This window comes from Corvus kubaryi, unplaced genomic scaffold, assembly GCF_017639235.1.
Source record: "Corvus kubaryi isolate FWS band 111438036 unplaced genomic scaffold, C.kubaryi_AGA036_p1.0 37382, whole genome shotgun sequence".
Taxonomy (NCBI): domain Eukaryota; kingdom Metazoa; phylum Chordata; class Aves; order Passeriformes; family Corvidae; genus Corvus; species Corvus kubaryi.
This window is the reverse complement of record NW_024581124.1, coordinates 5,842,525-5,860,521: the sequence shown is the minus strand read 5'-3', so window position 1 is coordinate 5,860,521 and position 17,997 is coordinate 5,842,525. Positions and strand designations below refer to the sequence as shown.

At 44.1% G+C, this 17,997-nt stretch overlaps 2 protein-coding genes across 2 annotated transcripts; both read left to right on the top strand.

The window, feature by feature from the left end:
- The first annotated feature begins 13 nt into the window (after positions 1-13).
- Positions 14-4,998, top strand: ARPC3 (actin related protein 2/3 complex subunit 3). Its single transcript, XM_042034814.1, has 7 exons — positions 14-280; positions 1,380-1,479; positions 2,510-2,586; positions 2,850-2,918; positions 3,187-3,313; positions 3,642-3,736; positions 4,491-4,998. Exons 1-7 carry the CDS (start codon positions 29-31, stop codon positions 4,551-4,553), a joined length of 783 nt encoding a protein of 260 aa, XP_041890748.1. The 5' UTR covers positions 14-28; the 3' UTR covers positions 4,554-4,998.
- Positions 4,999-6,346: 1,348 nt separating this feature from the next.
- Positions 6,347-14,420, top strand: ANAPC7 (anaphase promoting complex subunit 7). Its single transcript, XM_042034812.1, has 11 exons — positions 6,347-6,557; positions 7,677-7,863; positions 8,345-8,464; positions 9,561-9,672; positions 9,907-10,060; positions 10,166-10,308; positions 10,537-10,654; positions 11,033-11,229; positions 11,917-12,141; positions 12,556-12,706; positions 13,574-14,420. Exons 1-11 carry the CDS (start codon positions 6,457-6,459, stop codon positions 13,761-13,763), a joined length of 1,698 nt encoding a protein of 565 aa, XP_041890746.1. The 5' UTR covers positions 6,347-6,456; the 3' UTR covers positions 13,764-14,420.
- The last annotated feature ends 3,577 nt before the right edge of the window (positions 14,421-17,997 follow it).

Here is a 17,997-nt window from a genome sequence, read left to right as displayed (position 1 = left end):
CCGGTACCGGCAGAGCCCTGGCAGAGCAATGCCTCTCCGTGGCCCTTTCCCCGTAGGGGCAGTGTCCGGGTACGGAGATGCCTCCCGGGATCCCTTCCCGGTGCGCTGCCTCCGGGGCGGTGCACGGCTCCCGCTTCCCCTCCTCGCACCGCCTCTGCCGCTGCCTCATTTCCTGCAGCGTAGGCGGAGGAGGAAGCTCTGCGGCCGCTTTGCTGCCCGGTTCGCCCCGCTCCCCTCCCGCCCGGCCCCGCCGAGCCGCCTCCTGCCCTTCGAGATGCCGGTGAGCGGCTCCGCACCCGGCGCTGCGCGGCCCCGGCGGCGGCAGCGCGGACAGGAGGGCGCGGGGCGGCGGGGCCGGGCCGGGGGCGGCGGAGGTGATCCCGGGCCGGGGAAGGGGCTCTGCTGCGGGGTCTGGCCTCGGTCAGTGCGGGGGGAAGGGGCTGCAGCTGCGGGGAGCGCTCCTGAGAGCGGGGAATGGCTCTTTATGGGAGGCTGCTGGAAGGCCAGCGCCTTCCTCTTCCTCTTCCTCCTCCCCCTGCCAGGGATCCACCCGCAGCCGGGAGGGAGGGTGCAAGCCCCGGTAACAGCGGGGGACAGGGTGGTCACAGCAGGGCTTTGCTCTGGCTTTGTTCACACCACCTTACCCTCAGTGAAATAAACTGCTTTTTACACCCACTCTCCTCTACAGTCACATCCTTCCCTGCCCCCCACAAAAGGTGGGTTGTGAGGAGGTGAGGGATTCCCAGTGGCCTGGCACAGCACCCAGGAAACGTTTGGAAAGTGCCTGAAACTAAACTGAATAGTTGTTGAAAATTGGTTTTCTAGGAAGAATTTGTTATATGCAGAAAGCTGTTTCGTTTTTCACTTAAATCAGTTAGTTTTTTGTTGTTTTTTTCTGTTTGTTTTTTGGATTTTTTTTTTTTTAGTGTATTAAGCCTGGCTTTATTTATAATTATCTACTATTAGTACTCAGACATGGAAATAAATTACATATTTTTTAATGACCAACTAACTTTCAGTGCAATGTCCCAAAACTCAGGCAGGTGAGCAGGGCTGTTACCCCTTGGTGCTGCCAGGATGGGGTCAGGCACACTGGGGATGAACTGTGCCTGCAGACCAACAACACAGATTTTATCCCATCTCCCACCACTGCGACTGCAAGTGGTGACACTGGTGGTGCTTCGATGGTATTCACCAGAATGGCACCAAGATCGGGGCCTAAATAAAAAATAGCAATTGTTTGTGCAAGGAAAAAATGCTGGAAGCATCATAATGAACTAGGCTGTGACTCCTGTTTGATGAAGACACAGGGGACATGTGATTGGATATGGAAATGTCTATTTTCAGTAGGATCAATAACCAGCTCTCTCTGTCTCTAGGCTTACCACTCCACTTTAATGGACTCAGACACCAAGCTAATTGGGAACATGGCACTGTTACCCATCAGAAGCCAGTTCAAGGGCCCAGCACCTCGAGAAAGTAAGTTTATAATAATCTCTGAATTACTGGATATAGCTCATCATCTCAGGGGTTGCTCTAAGCCAGCCCCAGCAAGAGTGACGAGACGAGTCAGGGGTGGGAAATGGAAGGCTTTGCAGTTTAGAGAGGAGGAAAGAAGTTTTCAATTACCTCAGTTGTGCAAATCATAGAAAATAATTGTGCGCAGATAAATGTGCTTTGTGTTCTGCTGAATTAGTAGTTTCAGTAATCCAAGCCTCTGGTTGCTGTTCTGGTGCTTCCCCCTGTGTCTCCCTGTGCTCCTGAGCAGGGTTTTGAGGAGGCTGTGGTGGTGTGAAGCCTCTGTGTCAGAGGAAGTGGGGGTTCAGCTACCGAGAACTGCTGCTTTGGGCTGTGGCTGGAGACGCTCGGCTGCTCTGAGCGATGAGGAGTGGGACTGCAGCACCTAAGGGTGTGCAGCTTCAGGAACTGAAATGAGGTTACAGGCACCCTGACAGGGCCCACAGGCAGCCAGGTACAGATTCCCCTTCAGCACCTGAACTTCCCAGGCGTGGTATTCCCCAGCAATGTGGCGGTTCAGGTGGAGAAGGCAAATGTAAAGGAAATGTTTCTGGATTTAAGCAGTCTTGGATGGTAGCAAAGGTCAGTTTATCACTGTGTTCTGCTCCCCTCCTTTTTTTTTGAAGAGGATAATAATGGAATGTGAGTGATTGTGCTGGTATGCTGTCTCCAAAAACATTTTTTTCTATCCTTTTATGATGTTAAAACTCTGATGAGTTACTCAAATGGTAGAAAAGTGAGGAACTGCTGAATTGCTGGTGTTTGTGAAGTGACATATCACAGGGGAAGGAGAAGGGAGTAGGAAGCTTAAATATTACAGTCTGAGCTCATGGTGTTTCACATGTTTTCTCTTACATGGTGCTGACTTCTGCTTTTTGTAAATACCAAGGTTTTGCCTTTGCAGTAATCCTTATTTATTTCAGTGAGTAGAAGTTATGACAAATGTAGTATTAATAGTGCACTGCTTAACTCTGTATCTCTTTTTTATTAGCTAAGGACACAGATATTATAGATGAAGCCATCTACTACTTCAAAGCTAATGTTTTCTTCAAAAATTATGAAATTAAGGTAATTTTTTGAGATACTGAGCATATTCTAGTTCTTTGGAGGGTTGGTGCTGTGAATATAAATTTATTTTCAAGGAAGTAATTCTACTAGATCACAAAATCTCCCCTTCCATTTAACCTTTAAAGTTGGGTAAATGCCATGAATTGCAGCTCTCCCTCTCATGGGGAAACCGTAGCCCAAAATGGCTTGAATTCATTCCTGCTTCAGACTTTATGAGTTCCACAAAGTCCTGTAATTGAAGAGTTCCTGCTCTTGTTTTGCAGAACGAGGCTGACAGAACACTGATCTATGTAACCCTCTACATTTCTGAGTGCCTGAAAAAGCTGCAAAAGGTAAGAAAACTGAATTTCTGTGCAGGAGGGAAACAGTCTGCTCTGACGATTGTTCTCAGGAAAGGATTTCCTGATACTCTCCTTCCAGGGGCACAGATAGTCCTGTTCACCCTAGTCCCAGTTGTCAGTCTCAAATACTCCAATGTGGATATGCTGTGTTGCTCTTCTTGATGAGTTTTTAATGTTACAGATTTGTAAAATACTTGGGTCTAATGCTCCCGATGCTTTTGTTTATAACTGCTAATCCATTGTTTGCCTGGTCTTCCAGTGTAACTCCAAAGGCCAAGGAGAGAAGGAAATGTACACACTAGGAATCACTAACTTCCCAATCCCAGGGGAGCCTGGCTTTCCACTTAACGCCATTTATGCCAAACCTGCCAACAAGCAGGAGGAAGGTAAGGCTGACCCAGGGCCTCTGAAGGCTGCCTTGGGCTCACACTTTATTAACTGCATTTTTGTGACTGCAGTTAGAAAAATTACTGTTAAAACCAAATCTTTTAAATTTAGAAGACTAAATCTGTCTTCTGAAGGCAGCACAAGCTGGATTTTCTGACCTCTATCTTATCCATAGATAAATTGAGCAAATCAACTCAGCCAGCTGGGAGTACCTGTAGATGTGAAACTCCCTCTCTGCTTTAAGCAGTGATCGCTGATGCGTCCATGTTAAATCCAGTTTGAGTTGGTGCTCCCCAGTTTACCCTGGTTTTGCTGTGCTGCTTTCAGAGGTGATGAGGGCCTACCTGCAGCAGCTGAGGCAAGAAACTGGCCTTCGCCTTTGTGACAAAGTATTTGATCCTCAGAGTGACAAGCCAAGCAAGGTAAGAGTTCAGTGGCATCACCACAGAGTTAATGAGGGGTTGGGGGTGTTTTTTCAGCCACGTAGAGAGAAGTGAGATGATTGGGTGATGGTCAGGGGTGGGTAACTTCAGCCAAGCTGGACTGATTTTACAGTGAAATGACAGCTGCAAGTTATCAATAAATTTAATCTAATGTGATATGACAGTTTGGGTTAGTTTCAAAAGCAGGGCAGTAATAAGAGGTGTCTGGTTCAACTCTTCAAAGCACTGCACATCTGCTCTTGGCTGGGGTTGCAAATGGAAATTCTCAAGCTCAGGAGGTGCTGTTTGTCTTCCCAGGCAGCTCTGATTTGAGAGCTGCTTTGAAGTCGATTGTTTTGCCTCTTACCCAGATTGAAAGAAAAATCACTGATCAATGAATGAGTCACCTCTTGACTGTTCACATGTTTCATGTGCAAATGTGCCTGCATTTAATGTTGAAATTACTTAGGCTAATTTAGTTTCAAAGGCATAGCTTCCTAATGCATCCCTCATTTATGATTGTATTGGAATAAAATATAATAAAAGTAAGATAAGAGAAAGAATTTCCCATTTTAATTCAAAGTCCTGTAATATGAATTCATTGTATCCATTCCTATTGTCTTGTTCACCTCAATTCCAGTAGAAACCAGTGTGGAAAACTGGAGTCTTAACATGTTATATGTCAGAGATTGAATATTTTAAAGTCAATGGAAACCACTTTTGTAGATTTTCTGACCTGTACTTCCTTCTGCAGTGGTGGATCTGCTTTGTGAAGAGGCAGTTCATGAACAAGAGTCTCTCAGGCCCTGGGCAGTGAAGCAAAGTGGCAACAACTTCAAGCATTTCCACAGCAAGATATTCAAGTCTTTTGCCTTTGTTTTGGATACATTTTGTACCAAGGAAGAATTAAGTGCTTATGAAGTAAAAAAAAAAGAAAAAAACCAAACCTGTCAATGAGTGATAGAGGGAGGGAGAGCAAAAACATAAGTTGTGTAAGCAAATATTATTAAGCTGGTGCTTAATAAGTGATTTCTAACGTGCTGTTTCAGATGCAAGTTGCTTTGTAATCGTGGCTACAGCATTTAAACCAGGGCTTGTATTTAAGAGAAGAAGTGGACTTGGCTGTGGGGCAGGGGAGCTGTGTCATTGCTCTGCTGGCTGGAGTCTGGGTGTCGTATGTCCAGGGAAAACAGACCTCTCACGCTGTGTTGTCCAGTGCAGTGATTTTTACCTTGTTTTCAATAAAATTCGCTTGTAATTAACGTGGTAACTGCTGTGTGTCTTATGGGCAGCCTTCAAATAAGTCAAAGAGGGCTTTTTTTTTTTTTTTTGCAGAAGGCTTTGGGGTGACTTAATTGTGGCCTTCCAGGACCTAAAGGGAGCCAACAACAGCCTGGAGTGCCTGAACAAGGGGGAATGGCTTTGGCCTGACAGAGGGCAGGTTTAGATTGGATACTGGGAAAAAAATCTCCCCTGTGAGGGTGGTGAGGCCCTGGCACAGGTTGCCCAGAGAAGCTGTGGCTGCCCCTGGATCCCTGGAAGTGTCCAAGGCCAGGTTGGATGGGGCTTGGAGCAACCTGGGACAGTGGAAGATGTCCCTGGCCATCTTTAAGGGACCTTTAAGGTCCCTTCCGACCCAAACCATTCTGTGATTCCATGATTATTGTGTAACGTTAATCAGTTGGAAGCGAATCATTCTCACTGAAAACTGGGATTAATACAGGAGCTGCAGTTTGCATCAATTTACCTGTTTATTTAGCAGGTCTGTCTCCGCAGAGCTGTGTTCCTGAAATGCCTTTACAGGGTAACACAGGCAAATCCCACACAGCTGGGTCTGTGGCTGCCTTCCTGATGGCGGATTCAAACACTTCCAAACTGGTAAAAAGTGGCTGTTCTGATCAGCCAGATGATTTCTGGAAGAACACAAATCCACGCTTAGTTTATTCAGGTTTTGTTCCTTCATGGCAGGACTTGTGTCACAGTCACCACACGGCACCAAGAAACTTTTGGTGTTACCTGAAGCCCAGTGCTGGTGATGTTTTGCTGCCTGGTGTGTTTGTTTGCTGAGAGCTGTGTTCCTCTCCCAACAGCAGTGATGGTATGTCCAAACTGAAAGCTCCCACTGATTCAATTTTTAGGAATAGGATAGCCATGTTTTACAATGTTTTTGTAATAAAGGTGGGAATATAAAGCTTATGATTCATCTCTCAGTCTATCCTTGTAGTTAATGGTAGGCCTAGTGAAGGACTTCTCCGAAGAAATTTAGGTTTTGAAAGGTCTTTCTCCTTAGTTACCAATTTTTATAGGCAGGAGCTTCCTTATGTCGGAGCCCTCAGTCACATTTAGCTGCGGCAACCATCGGCGTATTCTCAGAAGGACAAGGGGCGAACTCAGGAGCTGTGGACACAGGGGGCGTGCGTATCTTCCACCACAGGACACACAGACGAGCAGATCCCCTCACGCGCGCTGCCCGGACCCCGCCATCCCCTCACACCCGTTCCCGCCGCCGCGCGGGGTCCTTGGCGCGGGCTGCCCTCCGCGCGCCTGTCGGGCCGCGCAGGCAGTGCCTTGGCCGCCTGCAAGCGGCGGCGCGCGAGGACCCCGCGGTGGCGCCATTTTGGAGTGGCGGCGGGCGGCGGCGGTAGCTCCGTGCCCGGTGCCTCGCTCCGCGTCTCTCCCGGTTCCCCCCGTCCCGTCCCCTCCGCCCCGCCGGCGGCAGCATGAGTGTGGTGGAGCACGTGCGTGAGATGGCGGCCGCCGGGCTGCACTCGAACGTGCGGCTGCTCAGCGGGCTGCTCCTCACCATGAGCGGCAACAACCCGTGAGTGCCCCGCCGGCAGGGGGCGCGCGCGGGGCACCGTGTGAGGAGGGAGCGGGGCCGCTTTCGGGGTGTCCCTGTCCCTGGCCTGCCCCTGGCCTGCCCCTGGCCTGCCCCTGGCCTGTGGTCTGCCCCTGCCCTGTCCCTGCCGGGGATGGGTCCTGCCTCTGTTCGGGTACCAGCATTAGCGTCCCTTCGGGTTGCCCGCTACACCATAGGTGTCCTGGCAGAGAGCCATGGAATCACCGAATCGTTCAGGTTGGAAGGGACCTTGAAGACTGTTTTGTTTCACCCCTCCTGCCTTGGGCAGGGACACCTTCCACTGTCCCAGGTTGCTCCAAGCCCTGTCCAACCTGGCCTTGGACACTTTCCAGGGATGGGACAGCCACAGCTTCTCTGGGCAACCTGTGCCAGGGCCTCCCCACCCTCACAGGGGAGAATTTTATTAATATCCAATCTAACCCTGTCCTCCGTCAGTGTGAAGCCATTTCCCCCTTGTTCAGGCACTCCAGGCCCTTGTAAATTGTCTCTCTCCATGTTTCTTGTTGGCTCCCTTCAGGTCCTGGAAGGCCACAGTTAGGTCATTTGGTCTGCACACATACAAGGAGTGTTACAAAAGGGGTTTGTGTAATGTGGAAATAGGGATTAGGACCAGACCAGCTGTACAAGGAGCTGGGTTGCCTTTTAAACTTGAGTCCATCCAAACAAAACTCTGTTCTGAAATCTGAGTGGGCAAAATGCTGGATCCTTAGCTGATAAAAGGATCCTAGGAGAAAGTTGATGCAGTGTAATGGACATTGACAGCCTTGTTATGGGAAGGATGAGGGCAGTGGCCAAGTAGCCAAACATTGAGCTGTTGTTGCTGATGAGGTGTCAGGAGTGGCTGTTGGATTTGTTTGTTTACAGATAAAGGAAATTGGTGAGATAACCCCAGGGTGAGGAGTCAGTACCTGTGTGAGGGGTCAGTACCTGTTACTCAATGGTCCTTCCAGTGTAGTAAAGAAGCTGCAGCAGTTGGAAGTTGAAGCCAGACAAACCAGAGCTACAGATACTTTGGATCTGTAAAGTTTTGATTCTTGTACAGCCAGCTGATCTCAGCCTTTCTGTCTGCATTTCTTCTAGGGAACTGTTCTCTCCATCTCAGAAGTACCAGCTCCTTGTCTATCATGCAGACTCCCTCTTCCATGACAAGGAATATAGGAATGCTGTCAGCAAGTACACGATGGCCTTACAGCAGAAAAAAGCCTTAAGTAAAACTTCCAAAGTCAGACCTTCTACTGGGAATGCTGCATCAACACCCCAAAGCCAGGTATTTAAGAATTAATAACGTGCTACATGAAGTGATCACGTTCCCTCTTCCAGTTAATGTTGCTGACTCAATATTCACAGAGTCACTGAGGCTGGAAAAGATCCTTCAGGTCGAGTCCCTGCCAAGTCCATCACTAACTATGTTCCCTAAGCATCACCTTTACATGTCTTTTAAATGCCTTAGATTGTGCATTTATCATGGCAAATAAACCTGACTTTTAAGGCTGATTAGTTTGGTAATATCTGTGTGGTGTTTTCTAATGCAAAACTTAAAATGGTCTCCAACATAAAATTTTTCTGTATGTGTACTTTATACTTTTAATTTGAAGACAGGAACAATATGAACTAGCAGTGAGTTGCATTGTTAGCTGACTTGCACTAGATATTTTTCAACACAGTATAAATATTTATGAGGAAACCTTATTAAAAGTTTCATACCTGATTAAACCAATATTGCATTTAAATCTTTCTTTCTGTTTCAGTGTTTACCATCAGAAATTGAAGTGAAATACAAAATGGCTGAATGTTACACAATGCTGAAGCAAGATAAAGATGCCATTGCTATTCTTGATGGGATTCCTTCCAGGCAGAGAACTCCAAAGGTGGGTTCTGGCAGGTTTTTGTCACAGGTTCTTGGTCAGTGTATCTATAGGGCAGAACACAGTGTATAGGTATAATGGCATTATGTCTTCTTCTGTAGTTAAATATTGCTTGGTAGCATTTCCTAATTTTAAATTAGCTGATTGGGACCCTTTTCTTTAAAATCATACCAATTTTGTATTTCCTCTGTTAGAAAGAATTAAAAAAAAAAAAAAAAAGAAAGGAGTTAAATGTTTTGTGCATTTTTATTAACTTCTTGTGTAGTTGGAGCAGTGCAAAATCCTTGAAAGGCTGGAGACTTTGGCAAGTAGAAGATTTGCTAGTGCTCCATCTTTTAAAATCTTTTAATCCTTTCAACAACAGTTTAGGTAATGTTAAATATTTAGATCCCTTTGTGGTCTGCAGTGCCAAATCTGTGGAGTCTTTGCTTGCTGGCTCTGTTACTCAGAAGGGCTTAAAAGATTAACACATCAGATCAGTCAACTGTGTTTCATGTTAAATTGTCCTAAAAGTGTACATGGGTTAAACTCCAGTTAATGTCAGAGTGTTCTGTTCAAAGATCAAGTTACAGAACAGAAAAAGTTGAGAAGAGTAAACTTTCTCCTGTATATACCAGTAAATGAAAGAGCTGTAGCAGAAACCAGCTACTTGTGTAGAGCTCAGATAATTTCTGTTCTATAGTCAATCATGGCTTCATTCAGAAGCTGAATGGAAACTTTCTCTGCCTTGCTAAGCTAATTCAAACACTTCCGTGGATACAGAGAGATTCCTGGAAGAGGCTGATTAATGGATATACAGATCCTTCTTGGCATCACGTAGGAGCACTTGCCCATCTTTTGACTTCTTTGGTGCACAGCACAGATTTCAAGGTGCACTGTGCACATACAAAAGAATGTAGATTTTATTTCTATACTCAGAAAGAAGCCAGAATTTTCATTTTATACTATGTGGTACCTTAGAGCGTTCTCAGAAGAGCAGCTTATTTTGTCTTTTGCCCAGATCAGAGGCAGGCAGACTTGAAGACAGAGTTGTGACCTTTCTTAGTGATTCTTTCTCCTTCCTCACACTTGACTGTCCCCACATTTCTGTTGTCTGTAGATCAATATGATGCTGGCAAATCTCTACAAGAAAGCAGGTCAGGAGCGCTCCTCAGTGACGAGCTACAAAGAAGTGCTGAGGCAGTGCCCCTTGGCCCTGGATGCCATCCTAGGTGGGTGTCTGCACACTGGGAGCACTGCAGTGTTCAGTAGTGTTGTAATTTGAATTGCACTTGGGACTCTGTAACTGTCTTGCATTTGCACATCATACCCACGTTATATAAATTGTAACAAGCCCTGTAACAGCTGTTTGTGCTTGTCAAGGGATGGAGTTTCTGACCCTCAGACTGTTTGTATCAAAGGCAGTTTTGAGTGGCTGAGACTGATGGATGAACCCTTCTAAACAGGCTTGCTCTCGCTGTCAGTGAAGGGAGCAGAAGTGGCCTCCATGACCATCAATATAATCCAGAGCATTCCCAATTTGGATTGGCTCTCCGTGTGGATCAAGGCATACGCCTTCGTGCATACTGGAGACAACACCAGAGCAATAAACACCATTTGGTAAGAGTTGAAAGAGCATGATGCAATCCAATAATACATTAGCTCTTATATACAATGATATGCAAAATGTCATTTATAAATAACGGGCATTTCTTTCCCTTTAAGCTCTTTAGAGAAGAAGTCATTGCTCAGGGATAACGTGGACTTGCTGGGGAGCTTAGCAGACCTGTACTTCAGAGCTGGAGATAATAAAAACTCTATCCTAAAATTCGAACAAGCACAAATGCTGGATCCTTACCTAATAAAAGGTGAGTAAATCCTGAGAGAAGGTTGACCTGAAGAGTAACAGCTACATGCAGTGGAATATTGTATATTGTTTACCCAGCTTTCAGCTCAGAGTTGACATTCAGAAGCTGCATGTGTTGAACCCTTCCTGGTAGTTGCACAGTTTAAAGTAGGTGTTTGTGGTTTTGGTGGCTTTTTTTTCTTGTGAATGAACATTTCTTGAGGATTGATCCTCCAACGTGTCTCTTTAGGAATGGATGTTTATGGCTATTTATTGGCGCGTGAGGGTCGGCTGGAGGATGTGGAGAACTTGGGCTGCCGGCTCTTCAATATTTCTGACCAGCACGCAGAGCCCTGGGTGGTATCTGGGTGAGTTGTCTTCTTTCCTTTCTCACCTCAGCTCTCGATTTGCTGAGTGTGGTGGGTTACAGCTGACACGGTGGGTTCAGCTTGTTTTGTTCAGAAGGTGCTTTCCTATCCTGTCTGTTCCGTTCTTGGGTGCCTTAAACTAGCTCTGTAAATATCCCTCATGTTTGTTTTCTGTATGCTAAATCTGTTAGAGTTACCACACTTATGCAATACCAGCAATACAATAAATAGCAGTAACAATTTTAATATTTATAATGGGGTTTTTTTAAACTCCAGAAGAAGTTTTTTTTCTTAACTTCAAATGCAAGGAGTTCAAAACCCCCGTGACTCTACACGGGCACCGCAGGCAGTGCTACAATCCCTCTCCTCTTTCTGTAGGTGTCACAGTTTCTACAGCAAACGATACTCCCGTGCCTTATACTTGGGAGCCAAAGCTATCCAGCTGAACAGCAACAGTGTGCAAGCCCTGCTGCTGAAAGGAGCTGCTCTGAGGAACATGGGCCGGGTGCAGGAGGCCATCATCCACTTCCGTGAGGCCATCCGGCTCGCGCCCTGCCGCCTGGACTGCTACGAAGGTGAGCCACAAGAAGCTACTCACAGCTGCTCCGGTGTGAGGGTTGGTGTCATGCTGATGATGAGGCAAGGGAATAAACAGCAGTTCTTCCCTCCTGTTGGCTTTCTAGTAAATAATTATTACCTCAAAACCATGAAGCAGTCGAAGCTGTCAGGTGAAATATACCACTGAATGTGTGGGTTTGTAAGAATGACTTTCAAAAAGGGGTTTTCTTGGTTTTTGTTTTGTTTAATCTGGGTGTAAACAAACTTAGGTGTTTTGAGCAGCTCGCTTTTGGATGATGACATTAACTGATAGTTAGTTTTGCTGGGAGCTTTGTTTTGTCATATTTGTTTAAATATTTAAATCTTGTTGATCTCAACAGCAGCTTCAAGTATATAGTGAGTGGTGAAGAGTCCAGGTGAAGTATTAGTTATCTCAGTATTGGAATTGGACAAAAATGTTAGATTAGGTGTACTTAGGGTTGGGGTTTTTTTCAGTGCCTGCCCATTAATTAAGATCAAGTCAATTATCTGTAAAATGAGTATGTTGACATGCATAGATTCGCTTTCTCAATTGTAATTTGTGTTTGCTTATTGGGGTGTCAGCTGTTCAGCACCTGAGTGCTACTAAGTGCAAATAATGATGGAGGGGTGAGTGCCTGTGGTGCTGACTCAAACCCTGCAATGTTTCTATCTGACACCACCAGGTCTCATCGAGTGTTATCTGGCATCCAACAGCATCCGTGAAGCCATGGTGATGGCAAATAACGTGTACAAAACCCTGGGGGCAAACGCACAGACCCTCACTCTGCTGGCCACAGTCTGCCTGGAGGACCCAGTCACGCAGGAAAAGGCAAAAACGTTGCTGGATAAAGCTCTCACACAAAGACCTGACTACATTAAAGCTGTGGTAAAGAAAGCAGAACTTCTCAGTAAGTTCCTTTTCCCCATGTTGGTTTATTTAAAGATACCTTTGTACGTGAAAGGATGTTCTGCAGCCACATTGATGGGAAGGATGGAACAGTGATCATACAGTCTGGGGATTTATCAGTTCTATCCTGAAGGAAAAATCACAGGAATTAATTGCATCCAGCAACTGATATTACACTTACAGCAATTGCAAACAAAATGTTTTGACTGTGAAGTAGATGTAATTGTGAGTGCAACAGCTATTGCAACAAAAAGTCATTGTTAGAATTAATCTTGCAAGAAGTAGAGCACTGCTGTCCTCCTGCTGACAGGTCTGGAGGGACAAATAGCCTTGTGTTGGGAAGACTGTGAACACTGTGACTTTTTATAGATTTGTCTCAACTATTAATTAAAACAGTAGTTTTGCCTGTGAACAGGTAGAGAACAGAAGTATGAAGATGGGATTGCTTTGCTGAGGAATGCCCTGGCTAACCAGAGTGACTGTGTGCTGCACCGGATCCTGGGAGACTTCCTCGTGGCTGTCAACGAGTACCAGGAAGCCATGGACCAGTACAGCATAGCCCTGAGGTAAAGCACACCCTGAGACTGCAGGAGGTTTATAAGAGCCAATAACCAGTTTCACTGAGTAAAAAGATGAGCTATTAATTGATTAGGATGAGAATCAGAGGTGGCTTTATATCAATCTCCCTTAAAACAAGCAAAACCACAGAAATGACACCCTGCTAATAAATTGGTTGATCTTAAGACTTTGAACTGAGAAATGCAAAATGTAAGGACTGTAAAATGCTAAATACGTCACTAGGCTTGTGATTCCTTGACTAACAAAAGGATTAAGGTATGGAATTATTTATAGTTATTAATTATTATATAGTCAGGCTTTAAGAGTAATTCTTTTACACTAGAAGGTGCATATAAAAATGAGCTACTCGATAAATTTAAATAGTGTGATTCAACTTAACATAACCTAAATGCTATTTTAGAGTGTTACTTTGTTAAATATTCCCATGTTTTGATTGCAACATCTTCAATTTGCCTTAAACCCAGCACATTATGTCCGCTGCAAACTTGTATAGCTTAAATGGGTCAGCTGGTTTTTGCCTGCATAGATTATATTTAGTCAGAGTCATTTAAATTTTTACTGCTTTCATGTTACTTTATAATTAGTATTGTTGGGAGAGGTGACTCAGTTTTCTGGAAGAGTGGGATGTTTAGATAAATGCATTCTTGGGGATCAGAACTGTTTTATAAAGAGATTTAATACTCAGTGTTACAGTAGCTCAAGGGGAAGTTGCATCATCATCTAAAATAAGCTTCCTGATGATGTTAAACAGGAAGTGCAGACAACAGGATGAGATTTTATTGTTATTCTTTACACTAAGGTCACAAAGAGAAAAAAGTTTCAGGACAATGCTTTCTTTTTCTTCACTTGTTCAGTTTGGATCCAAACGATCAGAAGTCACTAGAAGGATTGCAGAAGATGGAAAAAGAGGAAAGTCCAACAGACGCCACCCAGGAAGAAGATGTGGATGACATGGAGGGAAGTGGAGAAGAGGGGGACTTGGAAGGCAGTGACAGTGAAGCAGCTCAGTGGGCAGATCAAGAACAGTGGTTTGGGATGCAGTAAAAGCCTCCTGCTGCTCGTTTTGGCCCTTGAACACACCACTAGGGCCACTCTTCTTAGAAGAACAGAAACTATGATTTTTTTGCAGTAACAAAGGACTTTTTTTTGTTTTTTTAATACACTCTGAAACCAGTTAATAGTTCTGTGCATCTCAATACTGTGGAGATTCTTGATGCTTCTTATTTATTAAGTGTAAGGGACTAACTGCATCCGAGGTTATTTGCAACTTTCATTTTGAAAAATTCCTGCTAAAACTAAAACCATCAGAATCTGAGGTGTGTCATGAGCCTGTTGTTTGTGATGAAAACAATGTCTGAGTTCTGTCCGGGGCTAAGTGTGCTTGGGCAAGTTGTAAATACAGTGGTTTGTACTCCTCTGTGGGAAAGGTCTTGCTCATTTGTATGCAGCCATTTGAGTCTGGGGGAGCTGCTCTCAGTGAAGTCTGGGGGAGTTACTTGAGTGTGGCTGAAAGCAGCACTTCTCTTTTGCTGTATTTGTTGAATTAATTTGTCTTTTTCTAGGGCATTACCTGTGCTGTCCAGGAGAAGTTTGGGACAATAGGCAGCTTGGACTTGCAGGACACTTTTTGTAGCTGACTGATTTCTTTGTGTTCAGAATGGAGCCAGTGGTGGAGAATTAAAGTCTTTTCTTCAACCCTTACTAAACCCTGTAATCACTTAAAGTCTCTATGTTAGCATTTATTTTAAAATGCAGTTTAATGTTATTTCAGTATGTTCCTGGAAGGTTTTGCAGCAGTGACTCAAAGCACTTTACATTCTGTATACAGCACTGACATTTAAAATGCTATAAAAAGAATTCATCCCTCTTCCCTTGCAGTGCTGGAGAAATGTTAAATTACGCAAATCCACATATTGTCCTGTTTTTTCCATGTTTATGTACTTACTGATTTTGTCAGGTAGTTTTTGAATTCACATCTTTTTCCCTCACCTTTTGAAGCAAAATTGCTTCACATACAAATTCCCAACCTCAGCATAACAAGGGTGAACTGCTTTGGGTAATCTAGAAACTGTTTCATTTCTGTGGGCTTGATGTGTGGGAAGAGGAATTACTTATTTTTCTTACAGTTCTGACTTCCTTAGTCTTTACCAAAACGTGTTTTTTTCATCTTTATATTGAGAGTTTAATTCCTTTTGTATTTATTTTGTTACCACAGGTATGCTGGAGCACACAGACTTTTTAGAAAGCTAAAAAATAGTTTCGAGTATCAGTTGGAGGAAAAATGGCTGTTTGTTACAAACACATGACATGGAAAAGAAGCTTCTCCCTGAAAGGCAGATAAGGGTAAAATATCCCTCTGTGATGTTGTATCAAAAATGCACAACAAAAGCAAGAGGCAGATTATTGTCTGTTTTGGAAATGTTTTGGTATGACAGGGCTTACAAAGGAGGAGTCCAATAGTTCATCCATTTAAGAAAAGAAAACAGCTGCTTGTCTGTTCTCTCTGGAATTCTGTGGGCTTTAGATTTTCCAAAATACCAAACTGAATTATGGTTATTTGAAGGTGATAGGGGAAGAACAGCAAAGCAAAGCTGTCGTGGCAGTTGGATTGGCATAAGGTGCTCCTGCTCTTCCAGTAAGCAAATCCACCAAATGGGGGCATCTCGGGGAGAGCAAATGTTTCATTAATGACTTTCTGGCAGATAAGGGGCCTCATCCTGTTCATCTCTCTGCCATTGCTGTGGGATGCAGTGAATGGATTTCAGCTCATCACATGTCTCATAACAGAAAAAAAGATGCAAGCATATTCAGAGCATCTTTTTTTATATAAAAAAAACTTTGCTTTCTCCTCACACTCAGTGTTCACCAGACATATTCTACAGCTGAAAGCTGGGTAGCTGCATTAGCTTTCTAGTTTTATTGCAAACCTCTGCTGTGGATGAAAATGGAGTTGTTTGTGTTACTAAACTAAAGACAGGATACATTTAATTGTGATGAGGAGTATATCAGGTATGTGATGTATTTTTCAGCCATTTTGTTCTAATGGTTCCTTTGAATAGGTCATTCACTGCAGGTAGAAACCACTGGCCTTACACATTTCTCTGAAGTATTTACATAAAACAGGAAACTGGAGAACCACAGTTCTATTGAAACCATTCTGTAGTGTGTTTGTAGATAATCTGATAATCTCTGCTTTTACAACAGGCAGGTAACTAAAATTATTTCAAGATGAGTCCTTAGGTGCAGCTTTAGCAAACATGTCCAGGCACACCTAAGAACACCTTGAGATGGCTGTCCAAAGTGGAGTTGTATCCTCACAGCTTTGGTTTTCTGAGAACTGGGTTCCTTACTGAAAATGGGAAGTTGTCAGATAAAGCCTGGTGAGTACCTGATGTGTTGGGGTAGCCGTGTGTGATCTTTGCTAAGAGTTGCACTGACTGTGGGACTTTGAGGTGCCATACATGTTGAGACTATAGAGAGAGATATATTTGGCCCTCACTTCAGAATTCTAGAGGGATTCTGCTTGCCTATTAATGAGCCTTCATTAGTGCTTTAATTTTAGAAAGTGATCTCTGGTTTTGCAGAGGTCTGGTACTCTCCAATGCAGTTACAGGCTTTTAGTTCAGGGAATGTAACAATTAGCCCTTAATAAGCAGCTGACCTCATTCCCTCCCTCAATCACATGCTCTGCACCCGAGAAGAAAAGATCACAAAGCCAGGACCTGAAGTTCAGGCTGTGTTAAATCAGTGATGGAAATGAAACAGTTTGGACATGAGGCAAGAAATTTGCTGCCATCCAGTTGTACTGAAAAGTCTTGGTGTGTCTGAGGTGCTGGTCTGGGGCTGGGTAAAGGCAGAGTGCCCCTGTTTGCCTGAAATCCTCAAATTTAAATCACATATTTCATTACTAACTTTTAATTCTTTCCTACTTCGACAAGAAGTGATGGGAAAGGGACAGAATTTCTTCAAAATTGTACATAGATTTGGGTAAGGGCTAAAAGGCTGAATTTACCGGAGTCTAAAAGCAGCACACATTCATGGTGTGGTTAGAAATTGCCTAAATAATGCATTTACTCCTGTCATGTGCTGGTAACACCTGAAATAGTGGCAATGTTTCTAATTCTGATTTCCAGATCATGGGAATTCTAGAATTGTGAAGCAGAGATAAAGGAGGGGCTGAGGACTGCTGGCCCATATCAGTGTCCTCTGTTGAATCGAGTTGCTGCTTCTTTTTCTGCTGCTGCTGATTATAGAGAGATTTTTGATTAACCAGGATTTTTTTTTTTCCCCCTTTCAGTAACTGTCTTCCTCATTAAGCCTCTTTGTGTGGTGATTCTTCCCTCCTTGCTTTTCAGGAGCTCAGTGATGTGGAAACTGATCCATCCAGGGCAGAAGCAGGCAGGATTTCTGATTCAGCAAACCCTATTCCCTCATTTAGATCTCAGTGGTAAGAAAATCTCAAAGGCTGTGTCTGCCATTGTCATTTCAAGTTACACAAACATACCACAACCAAATATATTTAAAAACCCCAGATCTGCAGTGTCCATGGTTCTTGAATTTAGTGACCTTAGGAGGGCTTAAACTCAGTATAAACCTGTGACTTCAAACTAAATAGCCTTAGGTGGTTAAAGTGTCCTTTGGAAGCTGGCCAAGAGGAGGCAAGGATGTATAGAGGACTGGGTGTTTGGGGAGGAAATAGATAATAAATAATATAGATAGATAAATTTTGGTGCAAACAACTTAGGAAAAAAATAAAATGTTCACCTGGGTAACTTCAATGTAACAATTTCTATATTAAGGAAAGCCCTTTGGCCAGTCCATGGCTATCACTTGATGGAACAACAAAATAGAAAGAATAATCTGTTTTCACTCACTGGCTTGAGCCTTTGCTTTGCAAAGTCAGTGGCTCTGGGGTGTTGGGTGTGGGTCCCCAGTGGACATTTACTCTGTACAAACTTCCCTTTTAAAGAGCTTCCAGAGGGGCCGAGGACTTTGTGAGTTTGGAGATAAGATTCCTTTTCCTCCCTTATCATCCCATCAAAACAGCCATGTGGCAAATAGAGGGATGGTTCAGGGTATTGGGTAAATCCCTGGAGCCTGATAAATTCATGTCCAAAGTCTTCTCTGTGCTTCCATGTGGGTAAAACTGTTGGGATGAAATCTTTTAGAAGACCTCTTCAGGTGCTCTGAGCTTCTCCCATTTCTCACCCACCCTCCTGGGGGTGGATGTGGGCTCTAATCATACTCAAATTCACCTCGAGGTAAAAATAGGGATATT